At 35.6% G+C, this 13,066-nt stretch overlaps 1 protein-coding gene across 2 annotated transcripts; it reads right to left on the bottom strand.

Annotated features, from left to right (window-relative positions):
- Positions 1-8,624: 8,624 nt before the first annotated feature.
- cxcr3.1 (chemokine (C-X-C motif) receptor 3, tandem duplicate 1) lies at positions 8,625-11,425 on the bottom strand. 2 transcript variants are annotated; one of them, XM_023261770.3, is made up of 3 exons: positions 11,371-11,425; positions 9,859-10,233; positions 8,625-9,740 (listed from the first exon to the last, which is right to left on the bottom strand). In XM_023261770.3, the coding sequence occupies exons 1-3, from the start codon at positions 11,389-11,391 to the stop codon at positions 9,003-9,005; spliced, it is 1,134 nt and encodes a 377-aa protein (XP_023117538.2). In that variant the 5' UTR covers positions 11,392-11,425; the 3' UTR covers positions 8,625-9,002. The 2 variants fall into 2 exon arrangements, with proteins under 2 accessions (XP_023117538.2, XP_023117539.1); XM_023261771.3 differs by having other exon boundaries at positions 8,626-9,740; positions 11,286-11,396.
- Positions 11,426-13,066: the final 1,641 nt, after the last annotated feature.

Raw genomic sequence — 13,066 nt, 5'->3', positions numbered from 1 at the left:
TAAGGGTCTGCCCACTCTCTCTCACAGACCACAGCCATAAAAGACACAGAGAGATTTTACTCTAAGAATATACTCTCCCTATATCTTCTTTTTCTTATTATTACCAAAAGTATATGCTTTTATGTTTAACTATGTTATGAGTTTACTTCAATGTAGCCTAAACTCTACAATTTGTAAGTTTATTCTTATGTTTACACCTTTTATTATTATCTCAGGAACCATACAAGATAAGCATGTTGTGTTTGGTGTCATTTTAATCATTTATTAGGTGTCGTTTCATATCTGTGATCATCATAAATATTGAACAATTGATTTGTACATTTAATAAATGAACTAAGAGTAAGTTTTAAAGGTATTTGGCCTCTGACCTCTCCTGGACAGTGAAGCTCAACACCACCCACTGGGAGCAACACATCCATGATTGGTTAGATGCTGATTTGCATTTGGCTCCAAAGCTTTCTATATAGAGCAAAGTAACTGGAATGCAACTTAGTTTTTAGCTTTGTTTTACCTTTTCTTGTGGGCTTTCTAGACTCTGAGTTTAGTTTTGTTTTGGGCTTTTTTTTTTTTAAAAAAACTGGGTTTACTTGATTTTGTCTTAAACTAAACTTGTTTTTATGAAGACTGTAACTTGGGCTTTTAGAAAAATTCTACTTGGGTTTGTAATTGGGCTTGTAAGAATGGCCATGTAACAAAGAATCTTAGAAAAATTGACTCTTAGAAGAATGCAACTGGATTTAACAATTACTTAAGAACTACAACAGCGCAAATATTTTCTTGGTAACTATGAGCTTTGGCTCTTAGTGTCTTTGCTTTGGCACACTATTGCAATGCAAACCTGCCAAAGTTCCTTCTTGTCTCTGCGTTCCTGAACATCTCATCCAGGAGATCATCACATCTCCACATCCTGCAGCAGCCTCCTTCTCACTAACACAAAGGCTACGCAAGAATCACTTTCCTTCTGCTAAATGGATGAATTACAAATTATAATTTGTTTTCCAGTTCCAAATTCTAAATTCATCACCTTTTCTACCAACTGCTTCCAGTGACGATCACAGTTCATTAGTTTATCTGTATTTATTCATTAATTTATTCAGTCTGTTGTTGTTATGTCATTGTTATTTATTGTTTGTTCTTAGAATTAGTTAATAAATATTTATGTATAATTATCATTGGTTTTACCGTGTATGTCCGTGTTTTGGGAACTGGAGGTGACTTAAATTGATATTTTCCTAAGGCAAGCTGAGGATGGTGCCCCTAAATTTTAGTGCAATTTTAATCATAAAGTGTAGTTTCTACCATTTCTACACGTTCCGCTACACCTTATTGTAACATGGTGATATTCATCCCATCTAACTACTATCAGCATACATTGTCCCACGTTGTTACTACAGCTTATCTTATTTTATCTCATCTCATCTCATCTCATCTCATCTCATCTCATCTTATCTTATCTTATCTTATCTCTACATAAAACACAGTTGTAATTTGTTTGGGTTACAATCACTGTTCCCTCTAAGCTGCGCGCGTGCGCAATTGCGCACTGCTGACACGGTCTCTGCGCACAGAAAATCTGCGCTGCGCACAAAAAAAAATCCAACCTAAATTGTAAATAAAATAAACACGTAACAATTCATTCTGTGCTATTTTTCAATGTGAGTCAGTGAGTGACCGGTGACTGGCTGCTGCAGCCAATGATGCGATTCACATACGTATTTACCATAGACTGTATATAATGGTATTTACGCAGCTAATAAACGTCAGGCGTCCTTTGTGTAGCCACCGTTGTTGTCATAGATATGAATGAGTAGATAGGACACGCCCCTTTGAGCTGCGGCTACAGGCTAAGCTAGTGGGGGCAAAGTTTCAGTGCATTCCGTTGATGTAGACGGCGTGAAAACGGAAACAAGTATGCCGGCTCACTGTGCTGCATACAGTTACACACTGCGTCGTACGATTGAGACAAGGAAACTTGGAATGACTTTTCATAGGTAAGAATAGTTTTTGGCTCTTTTTTCATTATGAAATCTTGTTGAGAGCTTCCATTCTATGAGAGCTAACTAGTTAGCCACTAGCAAAACGCTAAGGCGAGCTAGCAGCTTGACAAGCAAATACCAGACGATTAATAGTAGCTGTAGTATAGTTGTACAAGCAGTAGTAGTAATACTAAAAGTACAAACAGCAGTAGTAGTATAAACAGCTGTCAGAGTCGTAGAAGTAGTATCAGCATTTGTAATAGTATTACAAGTTGTAGTAGCAGTGCCAGTATCAGCAGCAGCAGTTCATGTATTATCACTACTACTAGTAGTAGTCACATTGCTATTACTACCACCAATACTACCAATAGTAGTTATAAAGCCTAACTCATGTATATCCAGATTACCATCTATGTTCTTCCTCCAAACCCATTTTATGATTGGGATTACAGGCAGTTCTTTAGGACTGCTCTCAAATAATTGAAATGTTAATAAACAAGGTTATACTTATCAAATTAAATACCTCTGGTCTCCAGTATATTGGCGAATTCGGTTCTTTGTACTTAATTTATTAGCATGATTTCTTTTTAATATGTTGTGTACAGACTTAATTACTTCTCTGTCTACTTTTCTTACTCCATGTAGGTTTCCCATAGACTATGGGTTGAGGAGGAATTGGAAGTTTTTCGGTTTAGACCTGGTGTCATTCCATCAGTGTTAAACTTCCCGGCTCATCTTGGAAGAGTACGTGCCAGAAAGACCACGACCAAGCAGCCTTGAGATCTTAGCAGCGTCTCCCTGAGGTGGGTGTCAACGGTGTTCACGGTCAGGTCTATAGAGGGGGGAGGCTGCCACCCACCTCCCCGCCTACTCTCTACCCTGACTCCGCCTTGGCTCCACCCATGTGGTCACTTTATTAACTACGATGCCAAAGGGACGACAAAATCACTTCTTTTCATCTGATCTGTAGCTCAGTGAGTTAAGGGTTTGCCTATGGAACTGCAGGTCGCTGGTTCAAGACCAGACCCTTCTTAAATTTTATCAAAATCCTGACAAAGACACAGAAAATTGCCAGTGGTGGGTCTTGAACCTACTACCTTCCACTTGGTAGTCTCTCTTCTTATCCCCTGAGCTACTCACTCAGATACTTTTTTTTTTTTTTGCGCATTTGTCATCTATTTTTTTGCCATTTTCGAGTTTTTTTTAACTTGAGTCTCGTCTCGACCGTTTTTCTCAGGTGGTTGGACTTCAGCCTTTGTGCTGGAGGGTTGAACCCTCAGTTCCAAGACTTTCAAAGCCTCCAGACCTCCCGAGTCCTCAGGACCTGAGCTTTCACACAGTCTGAGTCCCACAGTAGTTCTCTGTTAGATTGAACTTCCAGACAGTCCAAGGACTGATATCTTCTAAGTTCCTGAGTACTTCTCTGTTAGTTTGAACCTTCACACAGTCTGAGGACTGAAATCTTAAAAGTTCTTGAGTAGTTCTCTGTTAGTTTGAACCTTCAGACAGTCTGTTAATGTTTCGATTAAATCTTTAAGGTTTTTCTTTTTAAATGTTTTACCACCTTTTAATGTTTAATTTTCTTTTTAAATCCTTCATTGTATTTTCTGTGTAATTCCTATTTGAACTTTTATTGTCTTTAAGATATAATTTTCTAATTAAACATTTAATTTTTTAATTAAATGTTTTGTCTTTTATTGGATAGGTGTAGTGAGAGACAGGCAAGAAACGGGAGAGGAGAGTCGAGAGGAGACTTGCAGCAAAGGGCCACTAGCGGGACTCGAACCCGGGACGCTGCGTCAGGGACCAGCCCCTGTACATGGGTCACCTGCTTAACCCGTTGAGCTATATGGGCACCTGTGTTTTGTCTTTTTAAGGGTTTAATAATCTGATTAAATGTTTTGCATTTTTGAAAATGTTTAACATTCTTCTTGTTTAATTGTATTTTTTAAATGTTTAATGATGGAAAATACTTTATCTGTAATTTCTAATATTTGTATTTTAAAAATTTTGTTTAATTTCATAATGACATGTATTGTATCGTGTTGAATTATCTCATTCCATATTTTGTCTGTTTAATAGTATGTAATGTAATTTAATGTTTAACTCTATTAAACAGACAAAATATGGAATGAGATAATTCAACACGATACAATACATGTCATTATGAAATTAAACAAAATTTTTAAAATACAAATATTAGAAATTACAGATAAAGTATTTTCCATCATTAAACATTTAAAAAATACAATTAAACAAGAAGAATGTTAAACATTTTCAAAAATGCAAAACATTTAATCAGATTATTAAACCCTTAAAAAGACAAAACATTTAATAAAAAAATTAAATGTTTAATTAGAAAATTACATCTTAAGGACAATAAAACTTCAAATAGAAATTAAACAAAATACAATGAAGCATTTAAGAAGAAAACTAAACATTAAAGGGTGGTATATGTACATATAATTTAATTGTATTTAATGTTTAACTCTATTAAACAGACAAAATATTGAATTAGATAATTCAACAACATACAATACAAGTCATTATGAAATTAAACAAAATTTTAAAAATACAAATATTAAAAATTACAGATAAAATATTTTCCATAATTAAACATTTAAAAAATAAAATTAAACAAGAATATTAAACATTTAAAAAAAAAATGCAACATTTAATTAGATTATTAAACCTTTAAAAAGACAAAACATTTAATAAAAAAAAATATTTAATTAGAAAATTACATCTTAAATTTCTTAAATCTTTTTAATAATAAAACTTTTTAAAAGTTTTATTGTATTAATTTTTTTTCATTTGATTTAATTGCTTTTTGTTATGTAGTTTATTTCTGTAATCTTCTTTTTCTGTCAAGATTTTAACCCCAACCTTAAAAATGAAATAAACCCTTAAATCACAACGAAAATACTTCTGTTGTCGAAATCATGAGTTAGTCATTTATTCAGTTTATCAGTTCAACTTTATTTGTTTAGCACCTTTTACACAGATGACAAAACTAAACAAGCAAAGAGAAAAAACTATGATTAAAACTCAAAAACATTAAAAAAAAAAAAAACAACAACAAAAAGAAAACATTTAACATGGTAATAAAATATGTTGTGTCCAGGGGATGGAGGGAGTTTATTGAAGTCTTCTTGGGCTCACATGGGAAATCATTTAAAATATAAACTTGATATTCAGTCTAAGGAAACTGGAAACTGCAGAGTGACAGAAGAACCAACAATATCTCCTGTTTTCTCCTTTAATGAGTCGACTCTTCTTGTGCTTTCAGACCAAAGAACTACAGACTCTTCACAACCTGCTCAAACTCTTGGTACAGGACCTCACCACACGGGTCAACAAGGTTTCTGTCTCATTTCTACTCTGAAGCTCACCTTCTCCTGCTCAAACTGCTGACAAATGTTTCTGCTGCTCTAAAGTCTGGTCTCCAGAAATTCCTAAAAACTCTCAAAGTCTCTTCTGCTGCAGGTTGCTTTGTAGAACTGTTGCAGAAAACCTCACTAAACCACATGGAGGGGCCTCAAGATAGTCATCCAAATGAAACCGTACAAAAACCAAACTAGCACAACCCAAATGCTAAAGTCTCCTGCAGTCTACCAGAGAACCTCTGAGAACAGAGAATCAGGACAGGAACTCTTACCTTCTGGACAACTAACACTGATTCACAAACAAGAATACAGAATGTGTCTGACCAAAAACCTCTAAAGACTCACTACAGCCAAGATAAAGACACAACTCAGCTGCACCCAATCCACTAATGACTGCAAACATTAGCACCATGTGGGTAAAGAACCACATTTACCAAGACAACTATCCAGTACAAAGCCCTAAAACACACCAAGAAACACATTAAAGCCTATTTTACTGCTGGAAGCTGCAAGCCAATGCCTAAAGAACAAACTACAGCAATGGAGCCAAACCCAGTTCACTGGTGGAGAGAAGCAGAGGAAATGTTTGTCTGCAGCTAAATAAAGCAGGAAGACACTGAGCTGCTCAGGTGTTCCTGATAACACTGAGCTGCTCAGGTGTTCCTGATAACACCAAGCTGCCACCTGGACAGCCAATAGGAACACAGCTTACTGGAAGTCCAGAGGGCTGGCTTAGTGAAGGAAATTTAATTTAAAGTCGAAGCAGAAAGTTAACAAAGAAAGTTGAAAACCACCTTCTGGTACCTGAAATCTCTGAGTTTTCACACAAAGAACACCTGAACATGTCAAACTGGTTCCATAGTAGAACTATCATTGTAAAAACGTCATAGTATGGTGTGTTGCTCAAAAAACATTAGGACCCGGCTGTCAGAGACAAACATGTAAGAAGCATGAGAACAGAGAGAACCCAACCAGTAGGTCACAGTTTATCATCCCCCAGTCATCTCCTGAAGTCCATATGGTGAGAGACATCAGTATCTGGTTGTTCATTTACCAGAGGATGCTTATAATCATGCTGATGTGGTCTGTACTCTACAGTATTTTAGTGACTCAATAAATGCCTAAATTGTTTTTTTGTTTTTTTTTTAATGCTTTTTAGTTTTTAATAAACATTTAACAGCCTATATGTAATCAATAAATGGCCTTTGTCTATCTTAAGAAAAATTCACTTAGAACTCTGGTATGTTAACAGTACTAAATAAATCAATAAATACATGCATACACACAAAAATAAGTTAATACATTAACTGTGTTAAGATAAGATTTAGATTTTTTTTTTAAAAAGTTGTTTATGTTTTTGCAGAATCCAGTATTGCTCACTGGTTGGTCATTACATTTTGTTAGTTTGATTTCACTGTTTAAAATGATGCCACCTCTTTTCAGACAGAACCTGTGATAATAAAACAATACAAAATTTTTAGTTCCGTGTTAATAAAGCACTTAAAGCTTTAAGTATGGCTAAATGCTTTTTTCAGAATTAAATATATCACTCCTTAGGTGGTAGTGGCCCCAAGTTCAGTAAAGTTGGAAAGATATTCACAGATTCGGACTTCCAGCATCAATAACTATTTAGATATAGGTTGTCAAATCATAAACGGTGCCTCTTTCCCATTGTTGCAAGGCAGACAATGTGCTACAAGCCCAGTTTTATCAAAAGTAGCTGTCTTTCAAGCTACAGGAATAACATTGGTGTCTATGGAGTGAACAGGGTCCGTCTGCAATTTGCAAAATCACTGCAACAGTAAAGAGAGACAAATATTCAATAACTTCACTCTTATACATTGTAGTGTCACTAAAATCACTGCAGCCTTCAACTGGCTCCTGTTGACAAAGTGTTTTAACAGAAATGTAAATGCTGTAATTTGATTCTTTTAATGAACCATGTAACTTGAATGGATGTGATGCTGGTGTGACCACAGTGCACACGTCTGATGTTGCTCACAGTGGTCCAAGGGACGCTCAGGGAGTTTGTGTGTTTGCTCAGACTCAGGAAAAATTACAGGGAACATTGATTACAATGTCTTTCTTGGCACATTTTGACACAATACTGTATTCTAATAGAGGTATGTGCATTTTCTTGACAATGTGCTGCCATTATGACTGTAGCTAATTTGTAATATTTAATTTTTATTTGTCTTTGAGTTACCATATCTGCTGGCTCAAGCTTCCTCTATGGTTTGATTAAAGTACGTGACTGAGTATAGAGCCTGCCAAAATCACAGAAGCCCAAGAACAGGACTAGACCATGAGCTGTGACAGCACTGAGGTGGAGGGGGTGGGGGATTGATAGAGGCTGTGGGGTAGGGCTTGTTTGTATTGATTTATGGTTATTGTCCATGTTGTTTTCTTCCTTGTACTGTATATATAATGGCACGATCAGCTTGTATATATACCTCACTGATGTTTTGTTTTGTTAGGTCAGATAACTGTTGTCTTGTTTTGTCAACTGGATTTTTATGTAGAGTGCTGGTGGTTGACCTCTTGAAAGGGTCCACTTGTTTACAAAATGATCATTTTCGTTCATTTGAATTTTGGCATGTTTAAAGGAGTAATGTTCAATCCAGTTGTAAAAAAGTAAACCTGTTCCTGTTTCTCATGTGACTGTTCAGTCCTTAGTGCTCTAAAAAAAAAAATGAATTGGCCTCAGAAGTTCCATTGTGTCATGTGTGTAATAATAATAATAATAATAATAATAATAATAATAATAATAATAATAATAATAATAATAATAATAATAATAATAATAATAATAATAATAATAATAATAATAATAATAATAATGGCTTCTTAATGGCCCACTGTCCTGGGTGGGTCCATATTCCATGGGTTTTCTTATAACACCTTCAAAATGCAGCTGCAAGTCTCTACAGGAACAAAGTAGTCCACAGGTTTCTATTTAGATATCTGGAGACCAGCAATTTTGGTCAAAAGATTGTATCAACTGTTGGATGTGTTTTAATTGTCTTACATTTTTATAGATGTTCCCAAAGGTTTCTCGTGTTTTTTGGTGTTTAGCATAAGTGCCACTGATGTAAAAGTAAAAAAGCAACCATCTAAAGTTTCCTTATCTGTTGATGTACACTGTAATGTTGAAATCACACTGGTTTATGGGGGAAAACTTTATTCTACATTTAAACACTCCATAGAAAAAACAATAATACAATATACAATATAACTGTGGCATAATATATATATATATATATATATATATATATATATATACACACACACACACTACAGTAAGACAATAAGAAGACTACAAAAGAAATGTTAACTCTTATGCTATAAAGCTCCCTGAGAATAAGCAATGATAAATGTTATATTTCTGCTATAAAAGAAAAACTTTGCTGCTGAAAAGTGCAAATGTCAGTGCCTGAAGGTCAAAGTAACTCGTTCTATGTTCATAGTCATGTTCAGCTGCCGATATACGATGAACTATTGAGAACTGAAAGAAAACATTGCCTGTTACAGGTTATACAATACAGGAAATATACAGAAATATTTTGCATGTTATTGTTGCGGTTGTTATGTCAGTTTAAATCAGTTCAGATTTGTGAATAGATTTATGTTTGTATCTTTCTCAGATGGCAGTAGAGTGGGAGGTGTCAGCAGACTCAGACCAAATGGAGCTTCTCCTGCTGTTGACAGTAGACTGGAATTTGGCACTTGTCTTCAGCTTGCAGCCCAGAGACCTCAGGATGTCCATGAGCTGACGCCGGAACTTTACACCCACAAAGGCATACAGGATGGGATTGAGGCAGCAGTGGAGGCATCCCAAAGTGAAGGTCACTGTTTTCGCCTTATCCAGAGATGATCTCTTTCCACAGGTGTCAGTGCTATTGCCAGAATGAAGTGTGTCCACCATGAGTGTGATGTTGTACGGTGTCCAGCAGAGAAAGAAAGCCACCACCACAGTGACAATGACCCTAAAAGCTTTTTGCTTTTGAAGGCCCTGTGTGCCACATCGCAGTCTCTCTAGAATGCAGGAGTAGCAGTAGATCAGGATGGCTGAAGGAAGCAGAAAGCCCACTATGTGATAAAGCAGACGTGATGCCCACTGCCCGACAAATACAGCCCTTTCACCAAAAATGAAATAGTTGCGAATACATTCCGTTCTCTGTCGTCTGATATCCAGCACAGCTTCAAAAAAGATCCAGTCAGGGATAGAGAGGAGCAGGGAGAAGAACCACACTGACAAGCAACTGGCCTGAACAACCCAGGGCTTCCTGCGGGAGTACATCTGGGTGGCATGGACTATTGACAGGTAGCGGTCCAAACTAATGCAGGCCAGGAGAAAGATCCCACAGTAGAAGTTGATCTGAAATTAACAAGAAATCAACCAAAGTGAAGTGAGAAACTATTCACAACCTCTACTATATGAACCCCTCTATAACCTAAGTATTTTCAGAGTATCTTTTCTTTTACACAATTCTTACCACAAAAACAGATCCGACAATCTTGCAGAGGGGAGTGCGAAATGTCCATCCATCATCTTGAGCATACTGTGTTGCCCAGAAGGGCAGTGTCACCAACAGCAGTATGTCTGCAACACCCAGATGGAGGATGAAGGTGTCTGTCACACTCCAGATCTTTCTGCTGTGAAACAGTACTCCCAGCAGCACTCCATTCCCAAGGATACCCACAATAAATGCCACACAGTAAAGAATTGGTATGAACACCACCTCAAACTTCATGCCTTCATTCAGGTCACAAACACCACTCCAGTTGCTGAGACTGTAGTCATAAGAACTATTGTAGTCCTCCAAGTCATCCAAGGCGTCACTCAACATGTCACCGACTGTCTGTGAGCTCTGCACACATAGAAGATTGTTTCAGCCACATGGTGGTGCTGTCTATCTATCTATCTATCTCTCTATCTATCTCTCTATCTATCTATCGATCGATCTATCTATCTATCTATCTGTCTGTCTATCTATCGATCTATCTATCTATCGATCTATCTATCTAGATAGCATAAGTGCTATGCAGTTAAAACCATTTTAAGTTAAAGTCAAGAAATGCTTCAAGGATGCCTTTCTAAAATGTATAATAATAATAATAATAATAATAATAATAATAATAATAACAGCAACAAGAACAAGTAAATCTAATGTGTTAAGTTTGCATTAAACAGTCAGTGCCTTTTGGACAGAAAATTTTGCAGCACTTTTGAACTGTTTTGAAGGTGAAAGGATAGCATTGCTATTTCTTGTAATATTTTCCACACACATGCAGGGTGAAATGCTATCATTCCTGGCCATGCTGACTGTGATGTAGCAATAAAAGCTTTATACAGCTTCTAATGTTATGTTTCATTAACTGTACGACTTTGTTCCTGTCAGTATGATCTCAGTTTCCTGTTTGGAGAAAGTTAATACCATTTTAGTCATATACAGATGATGTACTTTTTTTGTGTGTGTGCGAGCAGATTGGTATGACAAATGGATGTACACACTGAAGAGAAAATGTGTAAAATCACAGTTTGCAGGAAGTTAAGAATTTTGAGGTACTACAATAGGATTTCCAATTATTACTGATAATAATACTTAGTATCTGTAACATAATATTATAAAATAAAGATTATTCAATTGTTCAAAAGCCTACTTTAGGACAGAATTGACTTTAACTCCCTTGCTCTCTCAGTGTGTGTGTGAGAACAAACAGCAAAATGAGTGAACAAAGTATATATTACAATAGCAACCATACTGTGTAAAAATTAAACGTATGTTCATTTAATAATATATTAATGTAATTTATACACAGTACATACACACAAGTGTACAAAGATGGGTCAAATCTTTAAAATGTATGATATATAATATGTAAAATGTGTTATATGAATTCTCATATAACAAATACTTACATGCATGTTAAATAAAATCTCTGCAGCTGAAGATGATAAACAAATCAGTTTTTTAAAAAAAAGGGGCAATAAAATACTAACTTACCAAAGAGTAAACCTCTGACATTGTACAGCTGAGCAGAAATGAGCTCTGCTATCTAGCAGTTGCATACAAAAGCACCTTCAGCCACCAATGAGGAAGAGCCTGAACACACACCCATGCCCACACTTACACTAATAATATAAGTATGTGCAGAAATTTTCAATGAAGAACAACATAACCGTGTACAGGATTTGAAATCTTTAGGGGAAATAGGGAAACTGCTGTTACTATGGCTCTGATGAAGAGCTTTTGTGATGCAAAATTACCTTTCATTTTTGTATTTTATGTATTTCCTCTCAAAAAAAACCCCAGCTTATAAATAAAGTTAAATTGATGTGGACTTTACGTCCTAGACCTTGAATGTACCTTTTGTATAGAACTGAAAAAACTAAAAGTTTGAGGGGGTTTGTTTGGGTATCAGCTCATGTTGCCATAGAAGGGAATGAAACAGAAGACATTGCAGCTGAAGGGGAATTGAAACGAGATGTAGGCACTGGATGTAAATCAATCATTAAAGAAGGCATAATAGCTGTGTGTCACAGTCTTAACAAGTGATACAATGAGACATTGTCATTACACTATGACAGTGTACGTCACAAATTCAGTTTACTTTTTGCATCAAGAACAGTATGAATGATTCACCAGTTGTCATCTTTGGTCCACTTTTGGTGCTTACTAACCACTGCAACACTAACTGTTTTGGAGATGCTCTGACCCAGTTGTCTAGCCTTCACAATTTGGCACTTGTCCGGGTCATTCATGTCTGTATACTTACCCATTTTTCTTGCTTTCAACATTTCACATTCAGGAATTAACCCTCGTGTCGTCCTGAGGGTCAAAATTGACCCGTTTTAAAATCTGAAAATGTGGAAAAAAAAATATTTTCACAGTGAAACTTCTGATGTCCACATTTTCAATATTTTTGGGAAATCTCTGAACATTTTTTGGTGGAAAAAAAGAAATGTTAAAAATGTTTCTTAAGAACATTCACAAAAAAATTAACCAATATCCAGTGAATTTCGCTGGATTTTGGTTGATTTTTATGTGAATGTTCTTAAAGAAAATATCAGAAGTTTTACTAATATATATGTAATCACTTTAGATATTTTTAGGGTTTTTTTGGAAGATTTTTACTCATTTTTTGAAAATTTTTACAAGAATTTTCTTGCCAAATTTGGGGGATTTTTTAAATAAATTTGTTAAGGGAAACTTTTAAGGAATTATTGGAATTTTTTTCCTGAAAGTTTTTGCAAATTTTCTGAAATTTGGGGATTTTTTTTTGCTAAATTTTTGGATTTTTTTCAGACAAGGAAACAATATTTTTTGGTGCCCGTAAATGAAGACAAGAGGAGGGTTAAGCGTGTGTTTGCTGTCTGATATATTCCACCCCATGATAGGTTTTGTTTTCTCAACCTGTAGGTGGTTTTAATGTTTGACTGATCCATGCTGGTAACACAGAAGTTCAATGACATCTTCATAAATTCCTGTACATCTGTAAATAATTGGTTTTAATACTCCAATTTTTTTCTCTCTTGTCTAATGTTGTTAGTGTAGATTTGCACCATTATAAAGATATAAATATGCTAAAAACATGTGAGATGTTGTTAGCATATGTTTGTTATGTGAGCATGCTGACACACATGAAACTGGGTGATGACTAATAATACTCTGAGTTTACATGTACTGAATCTGAAATCCC

This window comes from Amphiprion ocellaris, chromosome 9, assembly GCF_022539595.1.
Source record: "Amphiprion ocellaris isolate individual 3 ecotype Okinawa chromosome 9, ASM2253959v1, whole genome shotgun sequence".
Classification (NCBI taxonomy): Eukaryota; Metazoa; Chordata; class Actinopteri; family Pomacentridae; genus Amphiprion; species Amphiprion ocellaris.
The sequence above is the reverse complement of the archived record's forward strand: the minus strand, read 5'-3'. Positions and strand labels throughout refer to the sequence as shown.

Coding starts and splice junctions, on each gene's coding strand:
- cxcr3.1 (XM_023261770.3), bottom strand. CDS start 11,391: ATGTCAGAGGTTTACTCTTTG. Junction 10,234..11,370: donor TGTCAGAGGTTTACTCTTTG/GTAAGTTAGTAT, acceptor CTATGTGTGCAG/AGCTCACAGACAGTCGGTGA. Junction 9,741..9,858: donor TTGTCGGATCTGTTTTTGTG/GTAAGAATTGTG, acceptor TGTTAATTTCAG/ATCAACTTCTACTGTGGGAT.